The 14,595-nt window shown below is 49.7% G+C and overlaps 1 protein-coding gene across 3 annotated transcripts; it reads right to left on the reverse strand.

Moving 5' to 3' along the window:
* Nucleotides 1-473: 473 nt before the first annotated feature.
* ARSA (arylsulfatase A) lies at nucleotides 474-11,416 on the reverse strand. 3 transcript variants are annotated; one of them, XM_078597031.1, is made up of 8 exons: nucleotides 11,156-11,416; nucleotides 8,479-8,779; nucleotides 7,102-7,561; nucleotides 6,068-6,237; nucleotides 5,120-5,244; nucleotides 4,210-4,337; nucleotides 1,783-1,885; nucleotides 474-1,653 (listed from the first exon to the last, which is right to left on the reverse strand). In XM_078597031.1, exons 2-8 carry the CDS (start codon nucleotides 8,730-8,732, stop codon nucleotides 1,358-1,360), a joined length of 1,536 nt encoding a protein of 511 aa, XP_078453157.1. In that variant the 5' UTR covers nucleotides 8,733-8,779; nucleotides 11,156-11,416; the 3' UTR covers nucleotides 474-1,357. The 3 variants fall into 3 exon arrangements, with proteins under 3 accessions (XP_078453157.1, XP_078453156.1, XP_078453158.1); XM_078597030.1 differs by having other exon boundaries at nucleotides 11,126-11,245; XM_078597032.1 differs by lacking the exon at nucleotides 11,156-11,416 and adding an exon at nucleotides 10,828-10,898.
* Nucleotides 11,417-14,595: the final 3,179 nt, after the last annotated feature.

Below are 14,595 nucleotides of genomic sequence, written 5' to 3' on the forward strand. Positions count from 1 at the left end.
ATTGCGGTACAAGTTGTACCCTGCCACTCAGTTTTGGGAGGCTGCCACGATATAAAAAGGTACAAAATGTTTCATGTATTCCGATCTGCCATTTGGGACGTTTCATTGAGTGTATTTTGACACTCGTGAAAGAGTTCCAGCGCCTAACAAAGTCAAAGGTAACCCTTTAGATTTGAAGCTTTCGTGACTGCAAGGATTCATACTCTTAGGTTTTTTTCGTTAAAATCACGTAGACAAAAAAAATAGTAATAAAATAATAAATAAAAATAACTCAATTAAATCACGATGTTTCAGAGGCAACACAAGTCTCCGTCTGAGTTATTCTCATTTATTAATTTATTATTATTATTATTTTACCTACGTGACTTTACCGAAAAGACCTTAACATCTGTACCGGTGAATGCGTTTCCCATGAATTCGATCAGCTACACGTTCCCTGGAAGTGGAAGTTAAGACGGAAGCATTACAAAACGCATCATCCCATAGATTTTTATTGATGAAATGAACCAATGTTTAACAAAACAATCCCAGCATGTTTTTTTTTATTGCCAAGCAATATTAAACGAAAAAAATGATTTTAAATCTAAACGTTATTGTTTCACAGTATCACTTGGCTTATGGAGTTTTGATAGCTTATGTAGAGTTTTAGATTTAAAATACCACGCTCATTATATAAAGTGAAAAAAAAACCCGAATCATTCCAATAGTCCTGTACAGCAAAGTAGAGGCTTCTTAATAAAATCACCAGCAGTAAGACGAAACCTCTTCCGTGAAGACTCGTTCTTGAGATTTGAACCACCACTTTCACATTTGGTGGTCAACGAATCTTAAGTCATGTATAAAATCACGGGGGAGCGAATGGTGTCAGCGGTTAGCGAACTGTGCCCTGAGCAAATTTCACGGAGTTCGATTCCCAGTCACGGATAACAGTGCGGCGTGATATACCATTCCTGAGCCCCCCCTTCGCCAAAGCCGCACCGACTGGTGTGAGTGACGTATGGTCAGACAAGCGCGATGCTTAACACGACAGGATGTGCTTTATCCAACAGTGGATAGACAAAGGGCTGTGAAGAAAATATGAATGAAAAATAGAAACATTAATCAAAAGCAAATTTTTTTATCCACCCTATTGGGGTGTTATTTGTGTTGTGACGCAAGGCGCGATTATTGCCGAGTGTCGATGAAGCTCAATTTGGCCTAGTGGCTCAGTAACAACGCAGGACGAACGGACGGGAAAGACGAACAGACGGAACGTACCAACTCAATGACGCCGTCAATATCCGCCACATTGCACGCAAGAGTCCGTCGTCTAAAATCGGCGAGCCAACCCTGTTACAAGAGGGGCTGATCTCTCCTGTCACACGCACTGGCAGCACGTGGGCTTGGGGCTGCACTGTGGCTTGCAGCAGGGCTCTAGCTTAGGGTCTATTCCGCGATCCATCTGGCTCGGCCCCCACGTCATGTCGAGCTGGAACTTGTCGCGCAGGCGGTCTATGTCCTCCGCCACAGGCTTCAGGTCGGGGAGGCTGGAGTTCAGCTCGACGCGTTCAGACACGTCCCAGCCCAGGTGAAAGAGAAGCGGCGGACTGTGTTTCTTGCACCCAGCGGCAATCCCGCAGTCGTGATCCGGGGTAAGAGCACTGGCACCCGCTCCTGTAGAAAGCAGGGGGAAGGGGTGGGGAGTGTATGAGGATATGACTATTTGATAAAATAACAGGGTGGATGGAAGAAACGCGAGTCCTCCATCAGTAAAATTAAAGTGGCGATGGTGGTGGACCCTACCTTCTGTGAAATAGTGGGCTTTGTAATAGTTGTGTCGGACTGCAAACACCCCCTGATCACTGGTCGGTGACGATGTGAAGTAGAACATCGACTTCCGAGGGCTCTGTGGAAAACACATCGGATGCACTTGTGTCATTAAAGTTGGTAAAGCAGTGGTGACCCTACACAGGCTCTGATGCCATATACCCATGACTAGTGGGAACGATGCTCGCTCGGTTTGGGAGGTGCACTCGTAGGCTCAGCCTGGGTTCCCATGGCAGCCGTATCGGGCCAACCCGGAACCGAGAGCGCTCGGGAACCAGGCTCAAGGGTTCCCCCCTTTCTTCGGGGAGCCACAGGCCCATGCTGGGACCCTGTCCATGGCATCACGGTCTCCGTGTGGAAAAAGGATGCACACTAAATGGCGTCCCTCATTTAACTGAACTTCAGCGCCTTGTTTTGTTTTTATATACTTCAACACGCCAGAAAATTACAAAAATAACAATACTCTTTCGGTGAGGCTAATCATACTTAAGCCATTAATTTGTTACGTGTCATAAAAAAAAAATTAAACAGTATTTCCCCCTGGCGATCGAGAACAGGATGGGGTGGGGGGCTGGCGGTGGGAACGGAGCAGGAGGGGCACGGCCGAGATCCTTGGGACTCACGAAGCGCTGCTGATCCTGCAATGGCTCTGGGCTTGCTATTGGATCACCAAGCCCGTTATTCTATTCTTGTACATGGCAGTATGTTCAGAAGCTAAATGCCAATGTCGAGGTCGACTACCCATGAGAGGGTTTCAAGAAAGAGTCTGTCTAGTTTTGCTATTCCTCCTCCATTGAAGGAGCACACACGACAGTGGTTTACTATACGGTCCCTATTTTAGATTGCATGACCACAGTCACATGACTGTGGATTGCCTTTGATTTTACATTCATGAAGAAGATGTGTGCTTCAGCCTGTTGATGTTCTGATGTGGCTCATAGTTACAACCAGTGTCTTCGAGGAATGTAAAAGACAGGAGGTGTGATTTTTGGGTCTCAAATAAGGTGGTTAATCTGGAAGCAAGCGTTGTTTCACTCCGTTCGTCAGCGTTCTTCCAGATCTGGGCGAGATTATAGGATGGTCGGTTTAACACGCAGGCTTTCGCGACCTTTTGTGTAATATGGATTGTGGGATGGCGATAGCGTGATCCAGAAGGGAGATCAGGACTTAATTTGGCACCGAGGTATATTGTTGAGGTATTGGTTGATGGGTAGGTTGTCATTCACAAGGAAACATGTAAACTCCCTTACAGTTTTCATGTCTGCAGATATTTGGTGGCAGAATGTTAGCCAAAATAGGGAGCCAGGGGATTGGTGTCAGTTTCAGTGTTGAAGTTTTGACGCGCATCACGTTATTTAATTATGTTTGAGAATGCAGTTTTTTTGTACGAGCTCCCAGACCAGGCTGGAGCGCAATTCTCTGCCGCTGAGTAGATATCAGTGATAGGGTGGCAGTTTACAGCACATCTGCTGAGGTGCCCTCAAGTCATTCCTTCAAGTTTAACTGCTGGCCGTGGAAATACTGCAGAAAACAATAGGAGCCAGATGGGCACCTTGAAAAGAAAAAAAAACGCGAAAACACATCGCCTTGGAAATTTGTCCAAATTGTGATGGGTACAAGCCCGATGCATCTTCCAATAAAGCCTTATAAAATACAGTAAAACCTTGGATTGCGAGCATAATTCGTTCCGGAAACGTGTTTGTAATCCAAAGCACTCGTATATCAAAGCACTCGTATATCAGTTGTGATCACGTGACGCTCGGCAGACAAAGCGTATACACGTACTACTCGTATTGCAAGACCTCGCTCGTTTATAAAATTCATATTTATAAAAAAAAATTGCTCGTCTTGCAAAACACTTGCAGACTAAGTTACTTGCAATCTAAGGTTTTACTGTACATAACTTATAAACCTTCACTGTGCTTCGTATTTTGTGTAGCTTGTTCAGTAATTAAGAGGGCATTTAACACGAGGTAGGATGTGTACATTTGCATGAATCCCTAACCTTCTGCTACAGCAGAGGGCGACTCAAACTCCAGCATATTTTTAAACATTTAGCATGAAAAGCTCACGCTCTTTATGAATGCACAATTGTTTTGCAAGCACATCTCCAGCCCTTCGTCAATGTGCCGTTGGTTGAGGGTCGAGGGCATCCCCACACCATGCAGGTCGTGACGATTGTTTGACAATACCTCGCCACGCTGGATAACGCGAGTTGGTAAAGATGAAGAGCTTATACGTTGGTCGTCAAGAATGGAATTTTCCACACCACTCTCTACTGCCCATGACGTAGCCGCCCACCTGCCCCGCACGGTGGTCGTGCCCATTGCGAGCGATACAGTTACGGGCAATCGCTTTGAACGTTATCGTCAGACGAGGCTTCAGCCGAACGCACTCCCTAACCTTGGCGCCGTTGAAGAGGAGGGGCCCGATGTTGTAGCCGTCCAGTGGGACAGCTGGCAGCTTGGCGCCCGTGACCGCAGCGATGGTGGGAAGCAGGTCCAGCGTGCTGGCCAGCTCGTGAGTCACGCCTGCCGGCGAGGGCACACGGCAACCGCACAACGGTACGCCGCTTGTCATCGCGGGGCAGATTTCCGTCTACTTAGAACTCAGGTCGAACGCAAGGTGTATTCGCGTGGCAAATATAGCACTGAACTTTAAGGTTGTTTTAGCGATGGCACACGTGGGCCTTCGCGTAAGGCACAACTGAAAGGTCAGCTGTTATATTTTGGACGCATTCCTAGCTTGCGTGTCCCGGGCCATCTGAAAAATATTGTCAGCTTTGTTCATAAGAGAGTAAAAAGCTTTAAGGCTACGGACAAGGGCATCATTATGGCACTCTAGTGCCATCACATTCATACAATTTCAAACATCCATGTAGTGACCACTGCAGCCCTATGTTGGAGCATCTGGCAGTGATTTTTTTAGGTTTCCTGATATCAACCAGGAGAAATTAGTTATGCAAGGAAAAATTATAGGAGCTCGAACTCGCTCTGAAATGAAATGGCTGGATGATGGAGTAAAGAAAATCAGCAAAAAAAACAAACCCTGAAAGCACTGAAGAAGAAATGCCGAGACTGAGAACCTGAAAACTAATCTGGCAGAGTAAGCACTAAAATTCGACAACGACCTCCAGACAACGTCAACTTCACTATGGTGATGAAAAGCCTGGAACACAGCATTTGGAAGATGCAAAAGGATTGCCCCTTTTTGGGTTGTCGTCTTCTTTCAAGTGATTTACTCATTGATAATCCAGGGACCGTGTAACGAGTGCAAAGGTTGCGCGTGAAGCATGTAAAGCCATAGTACGCACCCGGAGTGATCTTGCCCCGCCAGTATGCAATGGCTGGAACCCGCAAACCTCCCTCGTACGTTGTGGCCTTCCCGCACTTGAGTGGCCCAGCGTTCCCTCCTCGGTTCATGCGCTTGAGCTCCGGACTTCAAAGCGGAATGAACGTAAAACATTTGAGTCAACAAAAGTGAGCGCAAAGCTGCAACGCAAACTGTCGGCATGGGTGTTAGGTGTGCACGAGAGGTTTTTTTTGTCGTTGCCTTTATTCAGGTCATAAAAGGGTAGTAAGACTTTGAGCGGCGGTGGCCATCAAGGCAGAGGTCGCAAACGGGTACCCGATACCCGTACCCTACCCGATACCCGGCTACCCGTACCCGGCCGGGTACGGGTACCCGTTTGCGACCCTGGTGCGGCCGGGTACGGGTACGGGTAGGCCGTGAGTCACTGGTGAGTAACCGTTTGTCACTCATTTCCCAACGTCGTGTCTCTTCTCACAATTCAAGTTCCTAGAATCAACCCACCCGCGCCTGCAACATGGTTTCATCCCAGAGGTTGCAATCAGGTACCCGATACCCGTACCCTACCCGTACCCGGGCCGGGTACGGTACGGGTACGGCCGGGTACGGGTACCCGTTTGCGACCCTGGTGCGGCCGGGTACGGGTAGGCCGTGAGTCACTGGTGAGTAACCGTTTGTCACTCATTTCCCAACGTCGTGTCTCTTCTCACAATTCAAGTTCCTAGAATCAACCCACCCGCGCCTGCAACATGGCTTCATCCCAGAGGTCGCAATCAGGTACCCGATACCCGTACCCTACCCGTACCCGGCCGGGTACGGGTAGGGTACGGGTACGGCCGGGTACGGGTACCCGTTTGCGACCCTGGTGCGGCCGGGTACGGGTACGGGTAAGGAATCAAAACCCGTTTGCGACCTCTGCATCAAGGGAAGCGGGATGTTGCGCATTGCCGACCCGTTGTCGCTGGTGAACAATAACAAGGTGTTGTCTTCCACTCCGGCCTGCTCCAGGGCCTTCAGAAGCATTCCCACCGAGTGATCAAACTCCATCAGGGCATCTCCAAATGGACCTCGCTCACTCCTCCTGGCAAAGTTCTTGCTGGAAAACTGCGGGTAGTGTGTGTGCTGGAAGAGGAGAGCGAATGTGCAAAATGAGAAACAAGAAATGCGATTCAAAAATGCATTCGATTATGATGGTGCCGTCCTAAAATACGAACGCGTTAATAATAACATTTCATGGAACAGTGGCACATAAATTATGAGTGCTGTGTTATAAACCCAGCAACCGGAGTTCAATTCCAGATTTGGCAATTATCAGTGATATCTGAACCTGTTCTGGCCACTCCCCTCTTTCACCAAAATTGCACTGACCAGCATGGTGAAGTATGGTCAATGACCTCCATGACAGACATGGCGTTGGGAGGCCTTTATCCTGCAGTGGATTCGCAAAAGGATGTAGGTTATTACTAAACAAATAACAAAATAAAGAGGTGGTTAAGTAGCCCATAGGCTGTATTGTTAAGGCAGCAACACTGAGATCCTGGGTACAGAGGCTCGGTAGCCACTTGTGATTAAACCGGGTTCTCTCGTGCTGCGTCTAAGTATGGTTAACAATTACCGCACAATAACGTGTCTTTACACTTCATTTGGCCAAATTCCAGGTATGAGAATTTAAATATTGGTTTGACTGTCATGCGTCAAATGATCTCCCAGCAGTGTATGGCAACAGCGCGGACACTACTACTGTGTAAAGGGTGAATGGCTACGTTAAGGATTTTTTTGGGGGACGCACTGTGACAAATTTCTCCTTCAACACACGGGATGATACGCTGCTGTGCGAGACTTCCAAATGGATTATTTATCTCTTTACATGATGAACATTGCACAATGAAAATTTTGAAAAATTTCAAAACATTATTTTCAAAATAAGTAAGATATAATTTGTATTAACAGCCAGACAGCGTGCTTTAGAGCTGTGCAGTCACTCACGTGGGAGGCATAGTAGAGGAAGAAGGGCTTTCCATCTGCGGCCTGCTTGTGAATGAATTTCTCTGCCCAAGTGATATAATCGGGCACAAGTGTCGTGAAATCCACGGGCTGGCGCAAAATTTGCTCGCCCTCGAACAGCGGCAGGAGAACAGAGCCTTGATCGCACCGGCCGTAGCATGGCACGTCTGGAGGGAAGCACGTCAGGTTCTGGCAAGGACCCTGGTCGTGCGAGTAGGGGACGCCCAGGAACTCGTCAAAGCCATGACGGGTGGGCAGGTACGTGCCGTTGGCACCCAGGCCCAGGTGCCACTTGCCCACCATGCCAGTGGCATAGCCCTGCAGCTTGAGCATCTTGGCTATGGTGGTTTCGTTGAGGGGCAGCCCTCCCACAGAGCCAGGGTAGAACACCCCCGGGAAGACGCCCGATCTCGTGGCGTAGCGACCAGTCAGCAGGCCTGCCCTAAGGTTGCACAACGGACGGGCAAACCGTGGTTATGCTGCGTTTTCAGGTTGTACCGCATGTTTTCGGCATTACATCTGACGTCTCGCTCAATGTGGTGGTATCTTCTTCAGATTTTTCATGGAGGTGGGGTGAGAGTCAGCAAAACTTCCAATAGGGGGGGTGGTTTGGGTGCAAATATTTGAAATGGAATATAAATACCATCGCCTAAGTACTCATACTTTGTATATCCCTTTGCTTACAACTTGTATTAAATTAATGTATCCTTTCTAAAGAAGACGTGGATAAACATCTTATCGACATGAACAACATACAGTTTGTGATATGATGCTACTACAATTAAAATAGTAAGAGTAATATCATGATTATAATCCGATATGCCACAATAAAAACCTCTCCCCTGGATCTCCTACCAGCCGGTACCTTCAAGCATTTCACTGACGCATTTGTAATAATGGTTCATCATGTTGTTGCTACCTCTTTCTCGTCCAGTCTTTTCCCGATGTTACTTCAATTGGACCACGTGACACCCTGTCCTCAATAAATTTGTCTCTGACCCAGAGGACCCTGCCCGATTACCAACTAATGCCCGATTACAACTCTTTGAGCGCCTGGCCAATGTCAGAATCAAATGTCACTTTACTTCATGCCCCAACTTATACCTCCTTCAGTTTGCATACCAGAGGGAAACTGGTTTCGACATACCGTGTCTCATCAGCAGAGTCACAATGAAGGAGACAAGTGGCTGCAGCTCATCTAATTTGTAATTTATACTCTCCACAATTAATCATAATATTCATTGAAGCTGGAGGAATCCGATGAGCTATAAAGCTCGTTTTTGGTAGTTATAATGATGGCATGGTGGCGATGCTGATGCCTAAGGGCAACCACCACCATCACCGCAGGCTGCTGCTCACCTGGACGGACTACAGACGGCAGCCGAGCTGTAGAAGTCTGTGAAGCGAAGTCCCAGCGTTGCCAGGCGGTCCAGGTTGGGCGTGAGGGAGCTGGGGTGCCCGTAGCATCCCAGGTCTCCGAATCCCAAGTCATCGGCGAACATAATAACCACGTTGGGCGGTGAAGCCGAGAGGACGGGCCGAGGGAAGACCCATGTGGCCATCAACAGCGGCAGCATCGCCGCAAGAGCAGAGGTGTGTCTGCTCTTGTCCATCGTCCAGCTCCTGCTGCCTTCTTAATGACCACTTCGTAAAGCAGAGCCTTCAGAGGCACAGGAGAGACCGGTTACGTATACACACGCACTGCTGCTGTATTACGTCTCGCTTTCAGCGGCGCAATTGGAGTGACATCTTAATCGCCACTGAACAGCAATTATTGCGTTTTGTTCACCGACTAAAGGGAAACAAAACGCCGTGTTAAATGCAACTCGCGCTGCCCAGCATTTGCTTTAATTGTTGACAGCGGGACACCCAGAAATGGGTGAATTATTGACGAACAATGAGTGTTTGTTCACCCGCTGCCTCTCTCGCGCACACGTGGTGCCCCCTAAAGGTGGAAGTGCTGCACTTACTCCGAAGCGTTGCAGATTCGAAGGCCTCAACTCGATTTTGTCGAGAGGTTTTTTACATTCAATTGTTGGGTTTCCCGAAAAGGACATTTTGTCCAAAGGGGCCGTCCATAAATGACGTCACGCGATTTAGAACGATTTTTGACCCCCCCCCCCCCCCCCCCTTTCGTCACACAACGTCACAAAAAGTCAGACCCCCCCCCCCTCAAATATGACGTCACAAAACTCTGCCCCCCCCCCTCCCCAAAAATAAAACATGCTTCAAATCGCTTTAAACTATTGTCATTGTAGTGCGTATGTAATGTGGCGCTACACTCTGATGTTGTAGGAGCAAACATTTATTTAAAAGTCTATTTAATTAAGTAGAACGTGTTGTCTATATTTATTTAAAATTGCGCATTTTGATGTGACGTCACATTTCTCAACCCCCCCCCCCCTCGTCACACATAGTGACAAATGTCTGACCCCCCCCCCCACCGAGGTACGTGACGTCATTTATGGACGACCCCAAAAAGATCGAGTGGCAAATGTAACGATTGACTGCGCTTAGTAGGCCACGATTCCAGCTGTAAGCATGAGTGCAGATGTATCAGTTTTCATAGCTGGCCACCCATACGATTTATCCATAACAGAAGTTTTTTTGGGTTAGATCGTGTAATTAGCCAACTAGTAAGGTTTGTCACGCCAACTCGTTACTAGTACAGCACTACACCGGTGTGTTGGAGAGTAAACCCCCAACATTTACAACGTTTCGCCAGTAATTGCAACCAGCATCATCAGGCGACAGCCAGATTTGTGGAGAAATCCTCGTGTTTCGTTCCTTAAATAGAGGGGGGATAGATGTGATGGCATCTCTTGTGAGCCATTCTTGTGTGAAGGCCAGATTGGGGGAAGAGGGGGGTTAATGAATGTATAAAAATTACAATGGTTAGCCATTACCACACGGTTTACCACGTATCTTGTATAGTGAAATTGAGTTTTCAGGTCGTTTCAATACTGACAAACATTATTTTCTATTTGTGTTTCTCCCTTGTGATGGGACTTAACGTTGAGATTATTTAAAAAGGGGCACGGGGTGAACCGATAAGGTCTGAATTGGTCTGTAATAAGTTTGGCACTTGTAAGGGGTTGACAGGTATGAATTGTTCTCAGTAAATTGTCCAGCGACATGATTCGACAATGTATTTATTCCAGGTATTTGCAACATCGTTGAACTGAAGCATCGCATCTTTAATTGCAACCAGCATCATCAGGCGACAGCCAGATGTGTAGAGAAATCCTCCTGTCATGTAAATAGCCAACTTACCAGGCACTGCACAGTTAAACGAACGCATACATTATAGATTTGAAGCTTTCGTGACTGCAAGGATTCATAATCTTAGGTTTTTTTCGGTAAAGTCACGTAGGAAAAAAAAAATAATAAACAGAAATAAAAAAATAGAAAAAAAATAGAAAAAAGTATGTTATTTCTATGATTTTCTCTATTCATTATTTATTATCAGCTTTTATTATTTATGTTTTACCTACGTGACTTTACCGAAAAAACCTAAGAGGTTTTTAAACAGAAATAAAAACATAGAAATAAAATCTAAAAATTATTTTTATTTCTATTATTTTTTCTAATAATTTATAGTTTATTTTATTATTTATTTTTTAGCTACGTGACTTTACCGAAAAAACTTAAGAGTATGAACGCATACATCTTGAACACAAACCCGGCACCGCGTAAATAACAACTTACCAAAGCATCACACTTTGTAAACGTAAACAAAATCCATCACGTTGCAATTGGCGCGTGTGTATCCCCATGCACATCAGCAGCACTGCTCTGATCTAACAACTGCACATCTCCATACCGCTGTATATCTGTGTTTCACGTAAACCAAGAAGTTTAAAGAAAGAACGCGACTTTCTCTTCGTGAACCGAACCCAACCAGGGCGCTTGTGCCAGGCTAGGTGCACCTTAAGGGCCACGCGAAAGTGTCGAAGGCCCCCTCCGGCAGGGTCACGGGGCGACAGAACAAATGGGGTTGACTGACCCGAGATGACTGGCCGATGGCAACCCTCACCGTGCCAACTTGCTGCGTTTTAAATCCGCCCTGGGCTTCCGCTCGTTCGTTGTGGGCTTCGCTCCTCTGCCCCTGATGTTGCTGCTGCTGTTGTTGTTTGTTGTTGTTGGAGGGCGACTGGCCTCCAGACTGCCCCAGTGGCAAGCGTCCTTCACGAGGCCTCCCTCCACGGCCACACAAATAACGCGCGCCCCGGCAGCAGCAGCAACAACAATAACCCCGCGTGTTCACACCGCTTCCGTGTCGTCACCACGGTTGTGTGTGCAAGGCGGCACTGCAATCGAGCGATCCAATCGTACACCAGCCCCTCCTCCTCCACCCCCCTCCTCCATCCAGCACCCCCTCCTCCACCCCTCTCCTCCACCCCCCCTCCCCCTCCTCCACCAGCCCCCCCCCTCCTCCACCAGCCCCCCCCTCCTCCACCAGCCCCCCCCTCCTCCACCCCCCACCTCCACCAGCCCCCCCCCCCTCCTCCACCAGACCCCCCTCCTCCACCAGCCCCCCCCTCCTCCACCCCCCTCCACCACCAGCCCCCCCCTCCTCCACCAGCCCCCCCCTCCTCCACCAGCCCCTCCCCCTCCTCCACCCCCCTCCTCCACCAGCCCCCCCCCTCCTCCACCAGCCCCCCCCTCTCCTCCACCCCCCTCCTCCACCAGCCCCCCCCCTCCTCCACCAGCCCCCCCCTCCTCCACCAGCCCCCCCCCCCTCCTCCACCCCCCTCCACCACCAGCCCCCCCCTCCTCCACCAGCCCCCCCCTCCTCCACCAGCCCCCCCCCTCCTCCACCAGCCCCCCCCTGCAGCAGCATTGGCAATGCAGCAGCAATGCCAATGGAGCAGCAATGTCAATGCAGCAGCAATGTCAATGCAGCAGCAATGCCAATGCAGCAACAATGCAGCAGCAATGCCAATGCAGCAGCAATGCCAATGGAGCAACAATGCCAATGGAGCAACAATGCCAATGCAGCACCAATGCCAATGCAGCAGCAAAGGGCCGCCAGGAAATCCGATCGCCTTCGAATGATCCGATTTGTGGCAGTCGTTGACGATGCGTGGCAAGGTCTGAGATGTGGCAGCCACCACAGTCACAAACTGAACTTCTCGTTAAGTTTCCATTCATGTAGAAAGTGCCCCCCACATCTTCCATGGAGTGTCCCGATCCGATTCAAAGAGGACCCAGGATCTTCCTCGGTAGATCAGATCCCGGTTGGAGGATGTTGGGGTCGCTGATGATGGATTTCTGCAGCTCCATCATCATCAGCGTTCATTGCAGACGACTGAAAGATAACGTTTTGCAAGCGGCGCGCATTTGAGCGCTACGATAGTGATCGTTGTCGCCAGGGTCACAATCCTGCCACTCTCCTCGTGCCCTTGTTGACCCAGCTCCTACCCCCACACCTGCCCCCCACCAAAGATCCCCCGTGTAACCTTTAACAGACTGTTGGGGCAAGTGCTGTTCGCAAGTAGCAGCACCCTATGACATCGATACGGCACACGGCACACGACGGGGTGGGTGACCAGCATCACGCCTTTGACTCCCCAGTGGCGATGTTTACACACCGTACCAGGTACTCATTTAAGGCTGAGTCGACCTGGGGGAAAGGGGGTGGGACTGTGCAGCACCGGTTCGGATAATCGTCACCGGTGTTGGCCGTGAGTGGGTATCGAACTCGGGTGGCAGGGTTCGCAGCGCAGGCGCGCTCACCGCTACACCACCTCGCACACCCCAATGCCATTCACAGCTAAGTGACGGTAACGTCACCACGGCGCCTGTGCCAGGCCAGGTGCACTTTGAGGCCACGTGAAATGTCGAAGGCTCTCTGACAGAAGGTCTCGGGACAGACCCAGCAGGTGCCATGGGTTGGCTGACTGAGATGACCGGTAGATGCACCACCAGCTGTGCCCGCTACTGTGCCAGGCTAGGTGCAGAAGGTCTCGGGACAGCCTCAGCAGGTGCCATGGGTTGGCTGACTGAGATGACTGGTAGATGCACCACCAGCTATACCCTATGCCAAATTGCTGTATTCTAGCCGCCCGGCACTCCGCTCGTTGTTGTGAGCGTCGCTCCTCTGCCCTCCGTTGTTGCTGGAGCACGACTCCCTGCAATTGCCCAGTAGCGGCGTCCTTCACGAGCCTCCTTCATAGAGGTTGATATTAAGACACCGCTGGTACCAGTCATCAGCAAGTCCACTCAGCTCCACATCCTGCCGAACCGCATCAGCTCCATCTCTTCTCCAGCCCGTGTCGTGCCCGTTTAGCCCCCCTCTATGCGGCCAAACAGAAGCTGCTTGGGCATGCGGTGGCTGGGCATGCGAAGGAGCTCACCGATGGGGATGTGTCCAGATCATTCAAGGATTTGTGAGCTCCTCACACAATCCAGCCTGGTTAAACCCAGGATGGATCGTAGGCAGGCCCAGCTTGAATGTTTGAAACCGGCGAAGATGTTCCGTTAGAGGGGTCCACGTTTCGCAAGCATAGATAAGGGAGGGCATGGCCGTGGCCGAGAAGACCCGAAGCTTCGTGTGGAGCGACAGACCAGGTAGCTTCCACACCGCATTACGCAGCTGATTAAAATATAATGCCGCTCGACTAATTCGGAGTGAGACCTCTGCTGTCCCACACACCCCCACCTCCCACACCGCCACACGCCCCCTACACTCCCCACACCTCCCACCCACCTCCCACCTCCCATCCCTCCCCACTCTCATCCCCACCTCCCACCCACTCCACTCTCACACCCCCCACCTCCCACACCTTCCCACTCTCACCCCCACCTCCCACCCACCCCACTCTCACTCCTCCCACCCCACCTCCCACTCCCCCACCTCCCACACCACTCTCACACCTCCCACACCTCCCCACTCCCACTCCCCCACCTCCCACCCCACTCTCACACCTCCCACACCTTCCCACTCTCACCCACCACCTCCCACACCTTCCCATTCTCACCCCATCTCCCCCACTCCCACACCCCGCACCCCACCTCCCACCGTGCCCCCATTTCCCCCGCCCTTACCCGGCCACCCACCCCTCGTGGCCAGGGCAACCAAAGGTCCCTTCCAAACACCCTCATCTCAGAATCGGAATTGTTTAGTTATTTATCCTGGAGGAATTGGATGAGCGCTAAAGCTCTTTAAGCACAGATGTCCAATGGGGGCGGGTCATAACGTTACAACAGCAAACAATGAAAAAAACACACACAATAGGATTCCAAAGTACAGGGTGCTTCAACATTTTTTTTAACACTTTTATGGGACTATCGTCTTTATTGAAAAAAAAAGAACGGAAATAACACATAAACACGATAACAAATGTATATTAATAGCTTCAAAAAGTCTCTACTTCGCCATAATTGTCAACACGTGACTGGAATCTTCTCCAGGTGGTCTCCAGAGCCCGGAGGCACATTTTTTAGTGGTATTGTTGCCAATTCTCGGAAATG

The sequence above is a fragment of the Lampetra planeri genome, chromosome 8, assembly GCF_965212315.1.
Source record: "Lampetra planeri chromosome 8, kcLamPlan1.2.h2, whole genome shotgun sequence".
Classification (NCBI taxonomy): Eukaryota; Metazoa; Chordata; class Hyperoartia; order Petromyzontiformes; family Petromyzontidae; genus Lampetra; species Lampetra planeri.

Bases quoted from the DNA above. Each gene is read 5' to 3' on its own strand.
- ARSA (XM_078597031.1), bottom strand. From the start codon at position 8,732: ATGGACAAGAGCAGACACACCTCTGCTCTTGCGGCGATGCTGCCGCTG. The intron at 7,562-8,478 runs GTGAGCAGCAGC...GTGCAACCTTAG, and splicing joins GCCGTCTGTAGTCCGTCCAG to GGCAGGCCTGCTGACTGGTC. The intron at 5,245-6,067 runs GTCGGCAATGCG...TCCGCTTTGAAG, and splicing joins TTGTTCACCAGCGACAACGG to TCCGGAGCTCAAGCGCATGA.